Source organism: Xenopus laevis, chromosome 2S, assembly GCF_017654675.1.
Source record: "Xenopus laevis strain J_2021 chromosome 2S, Xenopus_laevis_v10.1, whole genome shotgun sequence".
Taxonomy (NCBI): Eukaryota; Metazoa; Chordata; class Amphibia; order Anura; family Pipidae; genus Xenopus; species Xenopus laevis.
Window position 1 is genome coordinate 151,978,113 of NC_054374.1, and position 23,893 is coordinate 152,002,005.

The 23,893-nt window shown below is 36.1% G+C and overlaps 1 protein-coding gene across 6 annotated transcripts in view; it reads left to right on the top strand.

Annotated features, from left to right (window-relative positions):
* The window catches only part of LOC108709985 (glutamate receptor 4), a 187,413-nt gene extending 184,182 nt beyond the window's left edge, over window positions 1-3,231 (top strand). For 2 of the 6 annotated variants that reach the window (XM_041584557.1, XM_041584558.1), the window contains exon 16: window positions 1,607-3,231. In XM_041584557.1, coding sequence (XP_041440491.1) covers window positions 1,607-1,771 — 165 coding nt within the window. In that variant the 3' untranslated portion in view covers window positions 1,772-3,231. The remainder of the gene's footprint in view (window positions 1-1,606) is intronic. The other 4 variants (XM_041584559.1, XM_041584560.1, XM_041584562.1 and 1 more) reach the window with 3 other exon arrangements.
* The last annotated feature ends 20,662 nt before the right edge of the window (window positions 3,232-23,893 follow it).

Below are 23,893 nucleotides of genomic sequence, written 5' to 3' on the forward strand. Positions count from 1 at the left end.
CAGGAGTGGCCGGCCGACCAGAATTACCCCAAGAGCGCAGAGACAACTCATCCGAGAGGCCACAAAAGACCTCAGGACAACATCTAAAGAACTGCAGGCCTCACTTGCCTCAATTAAGGTCAGTGTTCACGACTCCACCATAAGAAAGAGACTGGGCAAAAACGGCCTGCATGGCAGATTTCCAAGGCGCAAACCACTTTTAAGCAAAAAGAACATTAAGGCTCGTCTCAATTTTGCTAAAAAACATCTCAATGATTGCCAAGACTTTTGGGAAAATACCTTGTGGACCGACGAGACAAAAGTTGAATTTTTTGGAAGGTGCGCGTCCCGTTACATCTGGCATAAAAGTAACACAGCATTTCAGAAAAAGAACATCATACCAACAGTAAAATATGGTGCTGGTAGTGTGATGGTCTGGGGTTGTTTTGCTGCCTCAGGACCTGGAAGACTTGCTGTGATAGATGGAACCATGAATTCTACTGTCTACCAAAAAATCCTGAAGGAGAATGTCCGGCCATCTGTTCGTCAACTCAAGCTGAAGCGATCTTGGGTGCTGCAGCAGGACAATGACCCAAAACACACCAGCAAATCCACCTCTGAATGGCTGAAGAAAAACAAAATGAAGACTTTGGAGTGGCCTAGTCAAAGTCCTGACCTGAATCCTATTGAGATGTTGTGGCATGACCTTAAAAAGGTGGTTCATGCTAGAAAACCCTCAAATAAAGCTGAATTACAACAATTCTGCAAAGATGAGTGGGCCAAAATTCCTCCAGAGCGATGTAAAAGACTCGTCGCAAACGCTTGATTGCAGTTATTGCTGCTAAGGGTGGCCCAACCAGTTATTAGGTTCAGGGGGCAATTACTTTTTCACACAGGTTTGGATTTCTTTTCTTCCTAAATAATAAAAACCCTCATTTAAAAACTGCATTTTGTGTTTACTTGTGTTATCTTTGACTAATAGTTAAATGTGTTTGATGATCAGAAACATTTTGTGTGACAAACATGCAAAAGAATAAGAAATCAGGAAGGGGACATAGTTTTTCACACCACTGTATATATATATATATCAGAAGCAGAATGTTCTGGTAAAATATACTATGTTCTATAAAAATTAAATCTAAAGTGGCCATGGGAAAACTATTCCTGTTTAAGACTGAGTGTTCTGTTGATAACCCTAATCTCATTCGCTGTGATTTATTTTCCAATAACTAGAAAGGCCCTTCTCTCAAGTGGTGTTTACACTATAGGGATATGATATATTTGAATTAGTTTAGAAACCTATATATGCACTAACTTGGTTAATTATTTTTTTTTTTTTATTAATTTAAATAAACATTTATATAATTATCTAATCGATTTATAAAAACGCATGCATTAAAATATCTAATAGAATAATATACAAGCAGAATTTTCTAATAAAATATACTACGTTCTACCAAAATTATATCTAAAGTGATCATTTTATTTAACGTGTATCCCTTATACATGTAAAATGCAGATGTCTAATGTAAATATAAGTCTGTTGGTGTTTTCCTGTGAAATTCTTTTGAGAAAACAGATATTATAATATATTTTATTCCTTTCTTTCTATGTCCTGCTTATTTAGCTGACCTTTTCTGAAGCCATAAGAAATAAAGCCAGATTATCCATAACGGGGAGCATAGGAGAAAATGGCCGCGTCTTGACTCCCGACTGTCCGAGGGCCGTACACACTGGAACTGCATTAAGACAAAGTTCAGGATTGGCTGTAATTGCATCGGACCTACCATAAAAACCAAATAATTTATTGAGTGCCTTAAATAAACACTGGTGGTGAGTGATTGGAATACAGCACAGACTGTGACTTACAACATGGGAAAATCACTGATGACCTAGTAATATTACTGAGAACGGGAAGTACGTCCAAATGCGCCAAACTACATCAGCAACAATGTGTGCATGAGTTCTGCTCGGAAACCCAAACTCAGATTTTATATCAGGAAAAATGAATAATTTAGTTTTATGGGGGGGGAGGGGAGGGTTGGGACAGAGTGTATTACCAACAACAAATTTATTTCAAGGAACAAATACATAAAAAGACTCATCAATTAGCTCATAAAACTGTGAAGACCATGATGAGAATGGACTATACTTTATGTTTTAACAAAGATGGAAAATAGCTATAGAAGTCAATGACATTACTAACCGATATCTCAAGAAACTCCATACATAAAATGGATAAAAATCCAATTGTTTAAATAGATCTCTTAAGAAAAAACTGTGATAAAATGAATAAACATGTAAATCCTGTGAAAAATAAATTATTTACATTTTTCTTTGGAAAAAAGAAAGAATATGACATGCTTGCTTTTTAACTGATGTAAATGAAATTAGAGTACAACACAATTCACTTTTCTAATCATCTTAGAAAACAATTTCATTGCAATAGGTACAATTTCCATCACTGTAATAAAAAAAAACAAATCAGAAACTATTTTTAAAAAAGATTTGTGGGTCGCCTTTTCAATTCTATTTATACCCATTCTATGTTCCACTCGTATGTAAATCTTAAATTCTAAATTCCGTGGGCAGATCAAAAAAGTGTTACATAAAGATATGTTAGCAAGTCCACACAGGCTATGGGCTATTCCGAAAAAAAATTCTTTTTAACCTTGTTCCGCGTAAGAAATAATGTTTTTGTACCCACCAAAAAGAATCAAATATAAACACTGCCTAAAAATATGATGAAAAATGGAGACAATTGGAATGGTGTTTGAAGCCTCAGAGGGAAGCAAGGTGTGTTACTGAATTTGAGAAGGTGTGTTACTGAATAAGGCATGTCCGAAGTGGAGATAAAATTATAATTTGACAAATCAGGGTTTTTTTTATAATCACTGTTATTTGTTTGATACACCGTTGCCATCTTTCTTTTTATCTGTACTGTAAATCTATCATATTTTTTGACTGTAAAACACATTTATTCCCTGCTATGCCATGTACTTTAACACAAAGATGTTGTATTGTTGAAGGTTGTGTGATGTTTTTATTTAAGGAAGAAAAACTCAAGGTCCCCTAAAACAAAATACACTTTTTGCAACTTTGGTGTTTTGGTTGTTTTGAATGTTAATGATGTTGAGGTTTCTGAATCTCATAAAAATTATCCTCTTTTTTTTTTTGGTGCCACAAATCTCATATTTTTGTGTTTCAGTGTTTGTAAATAAAACAGAAATCCAGAATTCTGTTAAACTGAAAGGAAAAACAGTGTCAGCTGAGTGTGCTTATTCTGTAAGACATTCAAAACTGCACTTGAAACTGAATAAAATAGGACAGTTTATAAGAAAAAAAGAAGCAAAGAAAATGGGACTTGGATAATCAATTTTTCTGAAATTATTTTGTATGGAAATTAGAGATGCAAGAAATTAACTATTTTGAAACTAGGCAAACTAGGTAAAAGTGTTCACAAAAGATTTGGCTGAAACATGAACCCTAATTTGCATATGCAAATTGGCATACAGAAGGGAGGATAGAATCCAAGCACTACACATGCTAACATTTTTTTTGCAAATTCCATAATACAGTTGAGTCAACATAAACCCCTATGGGGTTAATATTTGATATGGCCTCTGCCTAATTCTGCTGGAAAAGGCTTGGACTGGTCGTATCCCAAACTTAATCTGGGATACGGTGTATCCTTAAATGAAATTGACAGAGAAAATATATATAAGCATCAAGTTAATGCATCATATTATTACAGGTATGGGATCTTTTAGCCATAAATTTGTTATATTATCAATAACAAAAATATTTTCCCAAACTGTCATATTTAAATAAACAATTCTTAATTTTTGACTGTTAATGCCATATTTATTCCAACACGTAATCACGCTTCACATTGCAGGGAGCCTGTTTGTAAACTCTGGATAATAGATGTCATACCTGTACAGAGTAATTACACATTATTGGTAACAAATACTTTTGCGTTTACTTTAAAGCAAAAACTCAATACAACAGCCTGTAAGAAAAATAGGAGGAACAATTAACTGTTGTAATTGGTTTGTCTAATACATGGTAGTCTGTTCTCCATACATTCCATGTGCTGAGTCGTTGTTTTTATTTGTATCCACGTGAATACATATATAATCTATGCTACTTTATTTTTATTAGTGGAACCCCATATGTTGGGTACTACTTACTTTATATCTTGTACATAGATAATATTTTTGTTATGAAAATGTGTAGTAGTGTATCATTATATGATTGTGTCTTTTAGCCTATACCACTGCAAGAATTCAAGACAAAATACTCCCGTGTAAGATTCTGTCTGTTCCACCTAGAGCCTGCTGTATGCTCTTCTGAATGATGACAAATAACCTTTGGGTGATCATAATAACACCTTGGGGCCGATTTATTAATTTCGAGTGAAGGTTTCGAAGTAAAAAAAACTTTGAATTTAGAAGTATTTTTTGGGCTACTTCGACCTTCGACTTCGAATCGAAGGATTCAAACTAAAAATCGTTCGACTATTCGATAGTCGAAGTACTGTCTCTTTAAAAAAAACTTTGACCCCCTAGTTCGCCATCTAAAAGCTACCGAAGTCAATGTTAGCCTATGGGGAAGGTCCCCATAGGCTTGGCTAACTTTTTTTGATCGAAGGATATTCCTTCGATCGTTGGATTTAAATCCTTCGAATCGTTCGATTCGAAGGATTTAATCATTCGATCGAAGGAATAATCCTACGATCGTACGATCGCACTATTTGCGCTAAATCCTTCGACTTCGATATTCGAAGTCGAAGGATTTCAATTCCCAGTCGAATATCGAGGGTTAATTAACCCTCGATATTGGACCCTTAGTGAATCAGCCCCCTTCTTTCTAGTCCTGGTGATGGTTTGCTACAACAGTGATAGTTAAGAGTGGGTCACCACATAACATAAAAACCAAGCCATCTCTTGTTCTAAGATGCAACCGTACCAGCGTAAACCATAAAATGTCTGGAAATAAGTGGCTCAGCAATAAAACAATCTCTTCTTTGCAAAGCTATATTACTACTGTAGATATCCTCCTCTAGTTCCTTTCAAATGGAGCTGTTTAAATATTATTTTTAAGGGTAAGGGATAATAACAACAAGGGGCAGATGTATCAAGGGTCGAATTTCGAGGGTTTAAATCCCTTGAAATTTGACTGGGGAATAGAATCGGATAGGGAATTAGGGCGAATTTATGCGCTGGCGAATAGTCGAATGGGCGAATATTCTCCCGGCAAATAGTCGAGCGATCGAATATTCGATCGAAGGATTTTCATTCGATCGAATGATCGTGCGAATGCCTTTTTATTCGATCAAAAACTTAGAAAAAAAGCCTATGGGACTTTCCCATAGGCTTTTAAAGGAGAAGGAAAGCTACAGAGGTGTTTTATTGCCAATAGATTAGCTGCAATTGCACAAGCTAGAATGCTATATTTATTCTGTAGAATGTTTTACCATACCTGAGTAAAAAGCTCTAGAAACTCTCTGTTTGTTTAGGATAGGAGCTACAGTATTAACATGGTGTGACATCACTTCCTGCCTGAGTCTCTCCCTGCTCTGGGATCAGATTACAGCAGAGAAGAGAGGGGGGGAGAAAGAGGAGCAAACTGAGCATGCTCTTGCCCAGGGCAATGAGGTTTAAGCTGAAGGCAGGAAGTCTTATACAGAAGCCCATGTGTACACAATAGAAGGAAAGAAATGCAGTGTTTCTTTTGACAGGGGACTCAGAGCAGCACTTCTTTGGGGGTTTACTGGTATATTTAGATGGACCTTTCTGATAAGGCTTACTTAGTTTTAACCTTTCCTTCTCCTTTAAAGCAATTCGGTAGGTTTAATCTGGCGAAGTAGGCAGTCAAATGATTTTTAAAAGAGACAGTACTTTGACTATCGAATGGGCGAATAGTCGCAGCATTTTTTCGCTCAATCTATTCGACTCATTTTACGCCAATTCGATAGTCGAGGAGCACAAAAAACTCCTCGAAATTCGAGTTTTTTTCCCTCTATTCATTCACCCGAGCTTAGTGAATGTTGGGTCTCCTACTACTATAGAAAAATTTGTTTTCAACTACTCTTATGATTTGTTGGTGTGCTATCATATTGAATATCATATAACCTCTCAAAATAAAATTTGCAATAGCTGCATGAAAAAAGGAGTTGAAAAAAAATAGGTATCATAGAGTAGACAAGGAATAAAGTGAAACAGGAGACCAAAATCCAAACATTGTATAAACCCTCACTTTTTATATTTTAATTCATACTCATAATACTAAAATTAAGGTAGTGATGTAAGCAGCAGTGTTATTAATTTCATTTTTATTTTGTGGTCAGGCCTTTGAAATTAGTTAGTAAATAATTAGTGGGCTACTATTGTTTTACCACTCAGTGGCGGATGCCCATAAGGTCTGCTTCCTGGGGACCATAATTCCAAGGGCACCCAGTGTGACCAGATGAGTCAGTGCTGGGACACAATGAGGAGTAGGATCTGGTTTGGGGTGAGAGGGAATAAGACACAGCCCAGGGCCCAAACAACATGAATCCACCCCTGCAATATATGTGAAGAAATAGGTCGAGAGAAAAATATAGATGAACCAATATGGGTGATCTGTAGATCACCATTGAAATAAAGCTTGCTGCTGTGTGACAGACCTTTCTGTTCACAGTGTCAAAGCTGAGGTTATCATCGTAGTCATTTAGTTTATTTTAAAATAATGATGTGCATATAAGAAAAGCTTTAGGAATCAATCTGACCCATTTATTCATGAATTTTGATCAATATTTCTCATTGGGGAAGATTAATTAAACATCATCCTTTATAAACATCATTAAATTGATTCAGAAATGTATCTGCACAGAGATCAGGCCTTTTGCTGGTTGCACCCCAAAGTGATGGGCACTTTGAAGCTAACCTTTCAAATCTAATACTTGCTGAAATAAGAATGGCTTTAAATTATGAGAGGTTATTTTGTATAGAAAAGATGATATCTAAACCGAGTCACTAGAAGGAATGAGAAGGAAATAGAGAACAGGGCACAGCAGCATTAGAACCAAAGAATAAATACCCTCTGAATGTTCCGAAAAAGTGCGCCATAATCTCAGCATCCCTCCCTGCAGAGTTCACAGCGGCAAGTGCATAAGAGGGTATTTATTCTTTGGTTTAATGTATTACAAGTTGCCTGTATTGTATTTTCTGCATGTTTCCCTGATGAAGAAGATCCCTTACATGGGTTGAAATGCGTTGTTTTTTTGTTTTTTAAAAGCAAGCATTATTAAATAAAAGATTTGCTATTTTTCTAATATAGGCGTGCCCAGTCCTCTATTTTCTTACCTGATCTACCTGTATATACTATGGGTTCTGACAGGTAGCACCCAGATTTTTGACTAATATATCATTAATACTAAAAGGAATGAGGCAGGATGTTTCACTAACTCGTTAAAAATGTATTGTGCTGCAGTGCTGGATAACATAACTGACTTTATTCTCAAATATGAACGCATCTCATCAGCGCATCTAGCATTGGGTAAAATATGTTTAACCTCCAAATACTTTGCAGATTTTCATGTCTACGTCTGTTATTATGGACACACTTCAAGCTGTGTTTATTGATAGAGCAGCTCCTTGATGTCTGAATTACTCTCATCTGTCCACTTATATTGAATAACTGGTTTGAAGATAATGAAGCCAGACTGTGCAGTTTGACACTTTTAAAGACAAACAGATGGAGATGTAAAAAAAAAGTTTTAATCTAGAATATAAAAAAAATGTAATATTGAACCAACCTTGAACCAACCTTGGACCAACCTTGGACCAACTATATCTGTAGTATTTTGATTTCTAATCGTGTTGTTCCTTCTAACCCCCACTGAAACTACGCAGCTTGGTGCCAATGTCAGTAGTAAATGTCCCTCTGACCATATAATTTAAGCATATTCTTAGAGTCCTCATGTAGGCACACACTATATTGCACATGCCAACTGTAGCAAATAATGAGATAGTAGTTGCTGTTTAACCACCAAGGAAAAATATATTCTTTAACACTATGGTGGAACCAGTAATTGCATGCACTTACCTCTTTTAAACATGGTTGAAAGGACATTTATGCTTTGTTCTTGGGCACTGAAAAGCTAATTTCTCCATGCTGTTGTATAATATTGTTTATATATATATATATATATATATATATATACAGTGGTGTGAAAAACTATTTGTCCCCTTCCTGATTTCTTATTCTTTTGCATGTTTGTCACACAAAATGTTTCTGATCATCAAACACATTTAACTATTAGTCAAAGATAACACAAGTAAACACAAAATGCAGTTTTTAAATGAGGGTTTTTATTATTTAGGGAGAAAATAAATCCAAACCTGTGTGAAAAAGTAATTGCCCCCTGAACCTAATAACTGGTTGGGCCACCCTTAGCAGCAATAACTGCAATCAAGCGTTTGCGATAACTTGCAACGAGTCTTTTACAGCGCTCTGGAGGAATTTTGGCCCACTCATCTTTGCAGAATTGTTGTAATTCAGCTTTATTTGAGGGTTTTCTAGCATGAACCACCTTTTTAAGGTCATGCCACAACATCTCAATAGGATTCAGGTCAGGACTTTGACTAGGCCACTCCAAAGTCTTCATTTTGTTTTTCTTCAGCCATTCAGAGGTGGATTTGCTGGTGTGTTTTGGGTCATTGTCCTGCTGCAGCACCCAAGATCGCTTCAGCTTGAGTTGACGAACAGATGGCCGGACATTCTCCTTCAGGATTTTTTGGTAGACAGTAGAATTCATGGTTCCATCTATCACAGCAAGTCTTCCAGGTCCTGAAGCAGCAAAACAACCCCAGACCATCACACTACCACCACCATATTTTACTGTTGGTATGATGTTCTTTTTCTGAAATGCTGTGTTACTTTTACGCCAGATGTAACGGGACGCGCACCTTCCAAAAAATTCAACTTTTGTCTCGTCGGTCCACAAGGTATTTTCCCAAAAGTCTTGGCAATCATTGAGATGTTTTTTAGCAAAATTGAAACGAGCCTTAATGTTCTTTTTGCTTAAAAGTGGTTTGCGCCTTGGAAATCTGCCATGCAGGCCGTTTTTGCCCAGTCTCTTTCTTATGGTGGAGTCGTGAACACTGACCTTAATTGAGGCAAGTGAGGCTTGTAGTTCTTTAGATGTTGTCCTGGGGTCTTTTGTGGCCTCTCGGATGAGTTGTCTCTGCGCTCTTGGGGTAATTTTGGTCGGCCGGCCACTCCTGGGAAGGTTCACCACTGTTCCATGTTTTTGCCATTTGTGGATAATGGCTCTCACTGTGGTTCGCTGGAGTCCCAAAGCTTTAGAAATGGCTTTATAACCTTTGAAATTGAACTCAGGTGTGATAAACCACAGTTAAGTTATTTTTTAACAAGGGGGGCAATCACTTTTTCACACAGGCCCATGTAGATTTGGAGTTTTTTTTCTCCCTTAATAACGTAAACCTTCATTTAAAAACTGCATTTTGTGTTCAATTATGTTATCTTTGACTAATAGTTAACGGTTTTTGATGAGCAGAAACATTTAAGTGTGACAAACATGCAAAAGAATAAGAAATCAGGAACGGGGCAAATAGTTTTTCACACCACTGTATATATATATATATATATATATATATATATATATATATATATATATATATATGCAAAATCATAGATTTGTTTGCCTTTTTGGGGTTTCCTACAAGACACCAGAGGTCCCATTCTATCATTGCACTTGGAAAGGTTTTCAACCAGGTTAATAACAATAGTCAATATTTGACCATTATTCAGTCATCCTTTGTTGTAACTAAGGGGCATATTTATCAAGGGTCGAATTTCAAATTGAAAAAACTTCGAAATTCGAATTCAAAAAGACCAACCAAAGTTTTTTTGGTTCGTTTTCGATCGATATTTGGATTGACTCCAAATAGGTTCTAGGAGGTCCCCCATAGGCTAAAACAGCATATTGGCAGGTTTTAGATGGTGAATGGTTGAAGTCGATAAATTTCGATATTCTAATTTTCTAATTTTTTTCAAATTTGAATCAAATTTGGACTATTCCCTAGTTGAAGTACACAAAAAGGAGCTTGAAATTCAAATTTTTTTCATTCGAAAATTCACCTTGACCTTTGATAAATCTGCCCCTTAAAGTCTTTTCCATATATTCTAAATGATGTGTATTTTTTAACCTCAACTAAAATGCTATCTATTATCTATCTCCAATATACTTTAATTAAAAAATGTGTTTTTTCATTTTATTTGCTCTGACTGCTGAGGATAGGAAACCTAGCTGTCCCTAGCTGCTCTAAAGGGAATAGATCATACTTTAAAACAGCAGGGGGAAGCACCCCCACCTTAATTCCCAAAACTCAAGCAGCTCTTTTTGTTTCCCTGTAGAGCAGCCAGCCACCATGTCGAGATTCGTATCTGCAGACCCAGTGCAGTCTGCATATTCTGATTATTAATCAGTCTTGCTGTGTGGCTTCTATGGCAGTTATTATTTGACTTGTGTTGTTTTGATAATTTATGACGATCCCTAAGCTTAACCTCCCAACAGAAGCCCAGACCACACTGAGCATGTGCATAGTCTTGGTCTTGCAAAGGTGGTTTAACAAAGTTACAAGATGATGACCCCCTGCGGCCAACTTTGAAAGCATACATCATTTGTTTTATTAGGCTTCTGGTGTAGTAAGTTCATGTTTATGTTTAGTATACAAAATACAGCATTTCTAACATTATTCTATTTTAGAGTTTAGTTCCCCTTTAATGAGTACTTGGTCCCAAAGTACAAAACCTGTCAGGTGTAATAGCAGTTTTCAAAGTTCCTTGTGCAATGATGAGCCACATAATTCAAACATATAAAATACATATCCTCTGCAATTAGCTTTAGAAACATCACATGTTTCATTACACTCAAAAATATAACTCATTACTTGCTACATATAAAGTTTTATTCATTACTTTACGAACTGCTGATTCCTGTGTTTCTTTATAATAACTTACATTTTCTTTCCACACTTCAAAGTTGCCTACACATACCCTGGGATTATGCTCACAGTATTTTACATCATCCTATCCTACACAAAAGAAATGAAGGATCTAAAGCCTGAAAAGAATATGCTTACTTCAAAAATATTAGCTACTTTCCCAGTGTCTGATATAATTTGTTAACGAAAGAGTGGCCAGTTCCATCAGTAACGGGGCTTCATCATTCTTGTATAGTTTGGCCAGTCTCCAGTGGTTTCCATCACAATTCAGTAAAATCAGAAACAGTGAGCAGTGCTTCAGCATTCCTTTACAAGCAACTAATGTCATAGAGAAACTTATCTTCTATAGATCACAAAGGCAGAGGGGATAATCAAAGGACAACATTTTTCTACAAAAATGTTGTACCACTGGGCTTCTTTCTGAGGAGCCCTATGTCATTAAAATATGTTATAGATAGTGATGGGTGAAATTTATTTGCCAGGCATGGATTCGCAGCGAATTTCTGCACTTCACCACTTGATAATTTTTTCACGAAACTGCTGCAAGATTTGCCACCAAAGAATTAGCTGGGACCAAAAAAAAAATTTTCTACCCATTGACTTTGGACAAAAAAGTTGCGCGTGTAATAATTGTCACGTGTCAAAATTACTTTGACACCCATTGACTTCAATGCATTTGCATACAAAAGTTGCGTGTGTAAAAATTGTCGTGCACAAAAAAATTATTTTGGCAAAATTATTTTGCCGCCCATTCATTTCAATGCATTTGCGAGATTCTTCACCGTTCGCGATTTTTTTCTGCGTTTTGGAGATTTGCTCATCACTAGTTATAGACCTAATCAAAACTTCCATCACTTCCTGTTTGATGGTGGATGGCGGGTTACAGATAAGGAAGTTGCGGGTCTGGGTCGGGTAGCGGATCAAAGTGGGTAAATATGCGGGTCCGGGTCTTAGAAATTGGTTCCGAGAAGGACTCTAGTTTATTCACCGTACTCTGGATAATCTTGATATTTTGTAGGTTTTATATGGGTGAAAGGCTGAGCCTGATTGACATATGCCTTTTTTCTTCCCAAGTTAATGTAACTGTCCTTGCTGCCTCTTAGACATTACTCATCAATAGTGGCCCAAAAACTCAACAAGCAGCCCCCCTTTAGCAGGGGAAGCCAAAATAATAGGCATTTGTGCACACCCATCATTTAGGGGCAGATTTATAAAAAAAAAAGGTGTTGTAGAAGTCGTATGTAAGTTTTTTGGTTGATTTGAGGGTTTTTATCCAAAAACGCGATCAATTTGTGTTTTTGGGACATAAACTCAATCAATTCGAGCAATTCGAGCTTTTTCGGGACATGAACTCGATCATTACAGTTTTTTTCCTGTAGTTTTCATCAGAATTTTTAATATTCTGATTTTTTTCATAAATACCCAAACATTCAAAATTCGAGTTGTGTAAACTGCATTTACTTGGAGAAGTTTTATATTGAGTTTTTTTTGTGTTTATATTAAGGTTTTTTACACTTAGGGGCAGATTAATCAAGGATTGAATTAAAAATTTGAATTTTCAAATTAGATTTTCAAGTTTATTTTAGGGGGACTAGGGACCCATTCATATTCACTTTGAGTTTAAAAAAAATATTGAAATTCAAATTTCGAAATTTATCATGTACTGTCCCTTTTAGAATTAGACTATTCGTCAATTCCTACAATGGATTTGGAGTAGATTGGTGGACTTTTGAAAATCTATTTTTTTTTTTTTTTATGAAAGAACTTAAATCAAATCTGATCTAATTCAATTCAAGTTTGCAGGTCGGTCCTATTCATCCGAATTTAATTTTTTAATAAAGTTTGGCCATTTTTTTCTGAATTTCGAGTTTATGGAACTCCAATAAACTCGAAAATTCAACCCTTGAGAAAATCTGCCCCCAAAATCTAATTTTTGAAGAAAATATAAGATTAGTGTAAAAAGGAAATCTGAAATTTGCATATGCAAATTAGGGGTGGGAAGGGGAAAACATTTTTTTATTTCCTTGTTTTGTGACAAAAAGTCACGCAATTAGGATTCGGCCGGGCAGAAGGATTCGGCTGAATCCAAATCCTGCTGAAAAAGGCCAAATCCTGGACGAATCCGGTGCATCCCCAGTAAATAGGACCCGTATTTTTAAAGGCATGAGGGCTACAGTAATCACTGCAACCATGCAAGGTGCCCCCCACAGGACAGGAGAAAACTGCTCTGAAATTAAATTTTTTTACTACTAATTCTTTCATAAGAAAAAAAACAAAAGAAAGCATGTACTTGCATACAACACACTTTGAATAGTTAGGCTTGTATACAGGGATTACTATACATGACTATGGAGGCTTAGCTTGCAGGTTGTAAAAATTTTCTAGTTCTGCTTTGTTAATAGAGGGTGGTATTACATTTTAAATTAAGTGATTGTGCTAAAAAAGGCTTTAGTTCCTCACATTTTTCTGCAATCTTTTTGTTCAACCCACTGAATTAAAGCTGAAAGTCTGCAGTTCAACTGCATCTGAGTTGTTTCATTTAAAATTCATTGTGGTAATGTACAGAACCAAAATTAGAAAAAGTTGTCTCTGTCCAAATATTTATGGACCTATTTATGGACCTAACTGTATAAGCAATTTAACCAATGTTCCTCAAAACCTCAAGGATAATATTCATCCCGATGTTCTTGTTAAACAAAAAAGATCAATACTTGTTTATTCTGTGGCCACAATGATCCATTGTGTTCACACAACCTTTGCCTAACTCATTTATTAAAACTCAATTGTGAAACAATTATTTAATCTTATTATGAAATAGTTCTTAATGAAACAGCATTAGGCTCATTAAAATAACATTATTAAGACTGAAAACTCTTTTGTTGAGTTGAAGGAAGCCATATTACTTGAATTACCTACAGATCTTCCATGTAAAGTGATCATAATTCAGTAAAGACTATACAAGTGCTAAAACTATACAGTACATCCACAATTATTTCCAGAGAATATGGAGAAAATGTTATATTATATCAAATATTTACCTATGTACTTATCTGACTAATGCACCTCTGTTAAAGTTATTACTCTTCATTTCTCATTAATGTGATGGAAAATTATTCCTTCTGTTAAAGAGCACTAGTATGTATATTGTAGCTGACATTGATAGCATTTACTATTCATTTTGCCTAATAAAATGTGCATATGTTAGTATCATGTACATTGACCACAATGCTATACCAGATAGAATGGAAAAACATTCCATATAGGTTCATGGAAATAAATATAGTCAATTAATATATTTGCACCATTATTGGAATCAGTTTAGGTATTGTTAAGTTTCTCCCCCACCCAATCACTATATTCAGGCTTTGTTTTGGAGTTGGTTTGGTATATTCATCTTTGATATTCATCTCAGCTACATCTTCTAGCAAAACAAAGCACAGACCAATAATGTATTAGAGATAACTGTCCAATAAAGAATGACTGGACAAGAGAACACAATATTGAATCTAAGCAAGCATGTAATTTCCCCTGGGGAAATATCTCTATTATCCAAGGGTCTTTCTTTTGTCCCCAGCGCTCCACCAGACACTTTTGACTTACTGGTAGATATACACAAATTTCAGAGGAAACAGAAATAATTCTTTAAGAGTTCCCCAGACAGCAGGAGACCTGTGTTTAGAGACAGTAGCACCTTTTGAGCCCCCCAATACACCTTTGCTAATATTCTCAGCAGAGAGGTTACCACCTTATGGGACAATATGAGCCCACACTATAACCGGACCCCTTCTGAAAGACAGGCCATTAATACACTCAAAACAGACACTGAATTGGTAATAAGATCGGAAGACATGGGGGAGCTATTGTTCTTTTGGATTATTCATATTACAGACAATAGATTCTGGGTCAGTTAGCTGATACAACTACCCATAGGTTGCTCCCAGGGGACCCTATTTATAAATTTAAAAAAGAATTGGATGATTTTCTGTTGTTGGCCAGAAATGCAGGTTGGTTAGACCAGAATACCTTTAGCTACTTGGTGACAGAACACCCTCGTACAACCATTATTTATACATTACCTAAGGTCCATAAGTCCCGGTCCACCTCACCAGGGAGACCTATCATATCAGCCGTTGGCTCCCTTAACCACTCTGTTTCTACTATGTGGACTACTTCCTGCAGCCTTTGGTACTAGCCATGCCATCATATACACAGGACTCAAGTCATGTCATTAAACAATTGAATGGGCTAACTCACATCCCCACCAACAGTATCCTGGTAACCATGGGTGTTAAGAGTCTTTACACCATGATCCCACATGACCAGGGTATTGAAGCCTGCAGGAGGGTCTTACTCTCTTCACCCCAAGTGGTGTTCCTACTGAATTTCTGATCTATCTCTTAGAACTTACACTGTCCAGAAAATTCTTCAGATTCGTAAAGTCATTCTATCTTCAAACCTCTGGTACAGAAATAGGCAGTGCCCTGGCACCTTCTTATTCCAATATTTTCATGCTATACTTTGAGACTGCCCATATCTTACCTCTCCTGGGTCTTTCAATACTTACCTACTTCCAGTACATCGATGACATATTTATGATTTCAACAGATACAGAGGAAGCCCTTGTGTCTTTTCACCAACACATCAATGAACTTGACAGCCCTATCAAACTCACCCTATGTTGTTTCCACACCGATAACATTGATTTCCTGGATTGAAATATCTTCATTGAGGACTTACAACTAGGAACCAGACTGTTCAGGAAACCCATCGACTGTAATTCAATCTTACACACAGCCAGTCAGCACCGTCCCACTACAATAAGGGGTATACCATACTCCCAGTTTCTGAGACTTATACGTAATAATAAAGACAGAGACACAGCTGAGGTACAACTTCGGGAGATGTTTAATAGATTTTTCAAAGGGGGTACTCACAGGAACTTTTGTATACACAACTTAACTGTGCATTGCAACATACACAATCAGACTAATTATCCTGCAAACCCAAAAGAATGGAGTCGCTACTCCTTTAATTTTTACCACCACGTTTTCGGCAGCTTCTCAACACTTGTCAGCCAGTATTAATTAACACTGGCCTATGTTAAACATGGATGAATCTCTATCCTTCCACTCAAACAAGAAACCCATGATGAGACTTACTTTTACGTATGGACTTTAAAGGGATCAGAAACATTAATACGAACTGTCGAAATTAATACTGACTGTCGAAAAACAAAAAGCTGTGGTGCTATAAATGCCCTGACTGTGTTACATGCAGATGTTTATTGACTGGCCCCGATTTTACACACCCACATACCGGTAAACGTTACAAGATTCTACAAGATTCTACACAGATTGAGTTGCATATCTTTCTATATTGTTTATATTATTACTTGCCCATGTGGCATGCACTATATGGGCAAAACTTGCAAACAATGAAAGAAATTAGTGGTGAATTCTCACGTTTCCCCGAAAGCTAATTAAAACTGCGCTGACTATTCAGGGTGAAAAATCCACTGTATAAAAAAAAAATTGTCGCGCACATAAAAATTGTTCCTCGTCAAAATTATTCGGACACCCATTGATTGTAATGCATTTGCACCAAATAGTCGTGCATATTAAAACTGCTGCTCGCATCAAAATGTAAAAAAAAAAAATCATTTTTAAAAATATGGATTATTTGGATAAAATTGTGTCTATGGGTGAAATTTACTAAAGGGCGAAGTGGCGCCAGCGTGACGTCATTTTGGTACTTCGCCGACTTACTAACGGTAGCTGGCGTAATTTCGCCAAGGAGATGGCGAATTTTCGGTCTGGCAAAAGAGCGTTACTACGCATATTCACTAAGTTTTTGATTTTAGTGACCATTACCTCTATAACCAGACTTGCCTACGCCACCTCAGACCAGGTGAAGTGCAATAGAGTAGATAGGAGTCCCAAAAAACGCTGGCATTTTTTCCTATTTAAAGGGTGATAGACTGAAAAAGATCATAAATGTTTTTGGGGGGTACCCTCCTTCCCCCCTACATTTGCTAACATATGGCACCTAAACTATACTGTGGACACATGTGTAGGGCAATATAACAACTTTATATCATTTTATTAAGGTTCCCTGGCCTTGTGTAGTGTAATGTATTTGCTGCAGCATATACGGCCATTGTACTTTAACTGCACGCCGTATGCTAATTAGCCAACACTAGCATAACTTTGAACTACTGAGCGTAATTTTGCTGGCGTAATTTCGCCAGCATTCGGTACCCTGTGCGCAACTTCAGATCTTCGTGAATAGGCTTTGCCCAGCGAATTTTCGCCTGCCGAAGTGTTGCAATGTGCGCGAAGCCTGCGCTGTCAAATTTTCACCGGTTAGTGAATTTGCACCTATGTGAGACAATCTTTCCATAATTTCACTTGGTGCTAAAGTTCACTCAACCTGTTGCTCTATCCCTTTATGCCATACCCTTTTTAAAAAATGTAAATAAGATGGTACGGTGTTATAGAGGGGGATAAAAAATTAAGCATAAGAGGCAAGGAAGGATATCTAAACAAAGAGCAAAGTGAAATAAAAGGTAAATGAAGCATTCTGTGGGATTCTTATATAACCATTACCCAATTTTAAAATATTAGTTTTTTTTTTTTTTAAATTGGACCAATTGCTTCCCAAATAACTGAACTAATGGGCACAAATTACAAAAATAAAGTATTGCTGAATTGATTATATAGCCTACAAGTAGACAATTCTCCAGTCAGTCAATGTTAGATTTGATCAAATAGGATATATCACAAAATAATTGTATTGCAGCTCTCCAATCTTTTATTTATTTTATAAAAATTACTCTTTATCTGAGAGATAGCTAGTTTAATTCCATTTTATTTTGCACCTTTAAATGGAAATTCTAAAAGCACATCTGAAAAACTGATATTATATTCAAAATGTCATGTTACCTTCCATACTTTCACGAATACAACTCCTCTGGGAGAATATATTTGTAAGCCAAATCAATACAGCTATAACTCAAGCTGTCCCTATTAATTAGGCCGCATGGCTCATTGGTAGGCAAATAGATACAAGTTACAATGTGAAAGTTGTTTGCACTTTATAAAGGTTTGTTAGAGTATATATTCATACTGTAAATCAGCCTTGAGATTACAGGCTGAATGTTTATTTTTCAAAACGTTATGACCTTGTTTTCTAATCAGTTTTTCCTTCCTGTCCTTCTAGTTCACTGCAGAATACAGTGATTGAAAAACAAAAAAAATAACATACTTAGCTAGCCAAATAACTGGCATCACCTGTTTGTGAATCCAAGTACAGTCTGGCACAAATCAGAGTTATTGTTTAATGAAAGTCATCTTGTGAAACTCATAAAAACATACCAACAGAGCTCAGCAATAAATTGCTATGTTATAAAATGGTACAAAAATCTCTAGGTATGGTAAAACATTGTTCAGAATAAATATAGCATTCTAGCTTGCACTATTGCAGCTAATCTATTGGCAATAAAATGCCTCCGTAGCTTTCCTTCTCCTTTAACCACTTAATATACAGTATTCTACTCTCACTTTTTATTTGCACTGCTTGGGGTCTGGGATTTCAGGATAAGGGATCTTTCTGTAATTTGGATGACCCCATCTTAAGTCTGCTAAAAACATTTATAGTTGAATAAACCCAATACAATGATTTCACCACCAATATTTTTTTTTATTACATAGTAAAAGAATTCCATTGAAATAATTATTTGCTTAAAATAGACTTTATGGACATGGCCATTTAGTAATTTAGAGCTTTCTGGATAATGGCTTACTGGTTTAGGGATCCCATTCGCATTCCAGCAAATGCTCTCCTGATAGACCTCATGCTCACCATGCTGCTCCATGCAAACTACTACTACTAATACTACTACTACTACTACTACTACTACTACTACTACTACTACTACTACTACTACTGCTACTACTACTACTACTACTACTACTACTGCTACTACTACTACTGCTACTACTACTACTACTACTACAGGAAGCCTAGTCTCAAGTGGATCTGGAACGGGGGCAGATACAATTATTGCCTTACCTTGTGTAACAATCATGCCAATTTTGTATTAAAATATATAAAAAAAAACCATACAAAGTATAATTCATGGCACAATTAAGCAATTATGCACCAATATGTTGGTAACCTTAGAGATGTGCATTGTATTATAATAATGAGGTTTTAGCTTGGATGGATAAAGGAAGATACCTACAAGAACCCGAGACAGGGTTGAATATTGGGATGTATTTGGGAGGAACTATGGTGGCAAGGACTTCAGATATTTTCTGAGGAATCCTGTTGTGAATATTTGAGAGAAATTCTTCTCAATTACGGTCAATTAATGTATGTCTATCCTGCGCATTGTAATTTTTTTATTTTTGCCAACTTGAAGTCAACAGCCTAGAAAGGTTCTGTATCATTGCCAGACATTTTCAGGCTTTACACTTTTTAATGTATTGGATCTTTAATGAAAATGTGTTCAATACTGATTGAATGTTTTGAAGTTTTCAACATTCACATGGAGTTAGATTTACCAAAATGTAATCTTCAAGTTATTTTCCCATTCGAAACAATGTGAAAACTCAAATGTGTGCTTATTAAAAAAACTTTAATCTCAAATCACTGCTTGTGCAAAAACATGAAAAGAAATGTAAAATCACATTCTACCCATCATTTACAATGAGCCTGCCAAATTTAGAATTTAGTCTTGAAAACTTAAATTTAAAAATTTACCAATACAGTACAACTCCTATTGACTTATACATGAAATCTCCAGCTTTTAGATGTCAATTTTTATATAAGTTGAGTTCTTTGTGCTAAATGGATTTTAAAAATGTGTTTTCATATTTGCAAATTTTGCCAAATCAAAATTGATTTGCAAATCAAAAAGTTTAAATCAAGGGGCAAATTTATCAAGGGTCGAATTAAGAGTTTATGGGAGTTTTTAAAAACTCCTATAAACTCGAAATTGGATAGGATCGACCGGTATGTCAAATTCGAATCGAATTTGATTTGAAATTTTTTTCACAAAAAAAAAATTGATTATCAAAAGTCCACCAAACAACCCCAAATTGATTGTAGGAGGTCCCTTATAGGCTAAAACAGCAATTCAGTTTTAGGTGGCGAATATTCAAGTTTGAATTCTTAAAAGGACAGTTCATCATAAATTTCAAAATTTGTTTTTTTTTTTTTAACTCAAATCAAATTTGGACTATTCCCTAGTCGAATTACACTAAAATAAACCCGAAATTAGAATTACAAAAATTCTAATTGTCATTTCGACCCTTGATAAATCTGCCCCCAAATGTTGATAAATCTGCACCACAAATGTTTCATTACATGATCAAATATAAAATACAAACTGTACAGATCAAAAATGATCTACTATTGGTATGGGTTGAGGAAGCAACCAGACCCTCTACAGAATGGGAGCTTAAAAGGCACATCCCATAGCACAAATTTTATTACTTGATTAAATATAAAATGATTAAAAGAGGATATTTATATCAAATATTCATTTTTTTGTGAGGAAAGTTAAAGAATCGTATTTGAAGTGAATTCTTATGAGAAATTCTTATCTTTATACTGTGTGAGTGTGAGTATACACTTATAAACACATATATGAGAATCTCCAGCATGCTACAGTATGAGTCCTTTTTAGCTTTAAAACCTACATTTGTGCATCTTTGTTGGCACTGGTACTGTTGAGCAGTGTATGATAGGTGGTAGGCACGATTTAGTGAGCTTTTCCACTAACTTTAAGATGCCACCAGGAAATGCCTTGAGTGCCATCTACCAAAAATTTAGTTGTGAATTTCTACGCCTAAAAACCTCCTTTCCCATGATTTCTTGCAAAATGACACAATTTTCTTCAAATGGTTAGAGGACGACAAGGTGCTCCAGAATTAGTTGTAAGGTTACTCACCAAACAGTGAAAGTGCTCCGGGTGCACCAGCTCCAGACCCTCAGCTTTGGGGAGCGGTACAGCAGAAGATTAAGAAGCAGGGCTGACCGGCACTCAAACGGATCCACAAGACCAGAGATATTCAGTTAAAAGATAAATTTATTGGTAAAAAAATTAAAATTATAGCTTCATCTCCATCCACACTACGTGTTTCACACCCTTCAGTGTGCCCATGACTAAGCACCCTGAAGGGTGGAATACACTGCTGGAAGATGGCCAATTCTGTTAATGCCTTTAAAAGGGGCTTGGATGATTTTTTGGCCAAGCATAATATCCAAGGCTATTGTGATACTAAAACATATAGTTAGGGGCACATTTACTTAGGGTTGAAGTAAAATCCTTCCACTTCGAATATCGAAGTCGAAGGATTTACCGCATTTCCTGCGAACTATCAAAGGAACATAGGCTAACATTGATGCTCGGTAGGTTTTAGGTGGCAAAGTAGGTGGTCGAAGTTTTTTTTAAAGAGACAGTACTTCGACTATCGAATGGTCGAATAGTCAAACGTTTTTTATTTTGAATCGTTCGATTCGAAGTCGAAGTAGCCAATTCGATGGTCGAAGTATTTTTTATTCTATTCCTTCACTCGAGCTAAGTAAATGTGCCCCTTAGTGTATGAGCATATTTAGGATATGTCAGTGTATGGAGGGGTCAGTGTGTGTATGAATGCTGGGTTTCATTTGAAGGGGTTGAACTTGATAGACTTTGTCTTTTTTCAACCCGATCTGACTGTGTAACTATGTACTATATCTGCTGGAATTATTTTTAAAAAAGTAGAGTAAACTACGTCATCACATCACACAGTAAAGAAACATGCTATGTTCTGTGAAATGCATTAAAATCCTAATCCTGGCGCCTAATATGTTTGCTTAGTTTTGTCTATTTACAAGTATAATTATACTATCTATAATTAAACCTTGGTTCCATAATGATATTATTACAACACCCAAAGCGAGGCTGCCTGTTACTGTACCATCTATTTTGTGTACTTTGGAAATGCTTCCTACTAGAAATGAATTAGGCTGATAGCCTTTCAAAGCACTTGGGACAAACTGTATGGAGCCCAGTACAAGCAGTGGAAAATTGCTTAATCTAGTTCATTATTTATGATAATGGAATAAATGTTATACATGCAGTGGCTCGTGGGTAATTTGAAGGCACTCATTATTTTGTACACACTAACAAATTAACATCTGCATTACATAATTTAGTACAGCTCTCTCCAATGACTACCTTGAATATTACAAGATTTGATCTTGCTAATTTCTTCCATACTACAGCAACACACAAAAATGCATAAGAATGTCAGAATTATCGTTAATAGTAACCGAGCTGAAAAAATACACTGGTGCAACCCCTCACTAAAATAGTATTTACTGTCCCCATCTGTCTGCCTTTAGCCTCAAAAGTCTGTCCTGCCTCCAAAACAGCAACGGATTGGAGATTTAACATTGTAGTAGTAATACCAGTAGTCGTGCTTACTTGCTAAAAGGCCATTCAAAATATACAGCGCCTTTACTTTTAAAATGTCTAAGTCCGATTTGATTTAAAGTGGCCCAATAAGATCAGTGCAGCTCCCTCTGACTTCATTACCACATTGACAACTTTTACTTGGCAAAGTTTGGTATTACTGGTTTTGTGGGTTTTTTCACTTGATACATTTTGAATTTTTTTAGAACTTTTTAGAAATATAAAGTTGGGTTTTTTGCCTTCCTCTGGATCAACTGGCAGATAGGTAGTTAATATAAAAAAAAAAGTTGAACTCGATGGACATGTGTCTTTTTTCAACCTTACTTACTATGCTACTATGTATAGGAAAACCACATATTTTTCAATATTTGTGGAAACAATTACAATTCAATTGTTAGTAAATGGGCCCCTAAGAGCCGAAGCTGGGAATTTTGTGAGAAAGGAACTATGAAAACTTGATTGGAAACGGCCACTTTTATTAGTACATGTTGTCACAGGGAGCTTCAATAAAAGCCCTGAATAGGAGAGAGGAAAATGTTTTGTCCACTTGAACCCAATAGGCGGGCTTCATTTTAGAAAATGATGAAGACTGCATGATGAGGCTGTACGTAACAAGAAAGGGGCAACCACTTTGTAAGTCATTTAATAGGGAGCAGGTACTCAGGAGAATGCAAAAATGTAGTAGCGAGTAATAATAGTGGGGAAGCTCTATTTTATGATTCGACCAAACTATGAATCCTTTGTGAAAGATTTGGCCAAGTAAAGAACCGAATCAGAATCCCAATTTGCATATGTAAGAAGGGTTAATGAGAACTATGGGCCTGGCCCACTAGGGGGGTCACATTTTAAATTGGGGGGTTTTGCCTGAAGGCCAGTTAGGAAAAGATTTGGGAAGAATGTCTTTTTGCTTTGCAAGATACTATTGGAAACATATCTTGGACGGTTAAGTGATTTAGTACTTCTAGCTCTTACGGCATAGTTGGGGGAATGTAATATTGGTCGATAACGCAAAAATCTATCTCAAATTATTTACAATGCGCGTAAATGTTTGCAAAGCGAACAAATTTGCCACTCATGCGACAGTAGGAGAGTGATTGTGAATATTATAGTTTGCGATAGTATGCAGTGTATGAAATAAAACTTCTTAAAGAAACAGTTCAGTGTCAAAATAAAAACTGGGTAAATAGATAGGCTATGTAATATAAAAAATGTTTCTAATATAGTTAGTTAGCCAAAAATGTAATGTATAAAGGCTGGAGTGACTGGATGTGTAACATAATAGCCAGAACATTACTTGCTTTTCAGCTCTCTAACTCTGAGTTAGTCAGTGACTTAAAGGGGGGGCACATGGGACATAACTGTTCAGTGAGTTTGTAATTGATCCTCAGCATTCAGCTCAGATTCGAAAGCAACAGATATGACCCATGTGGCACCC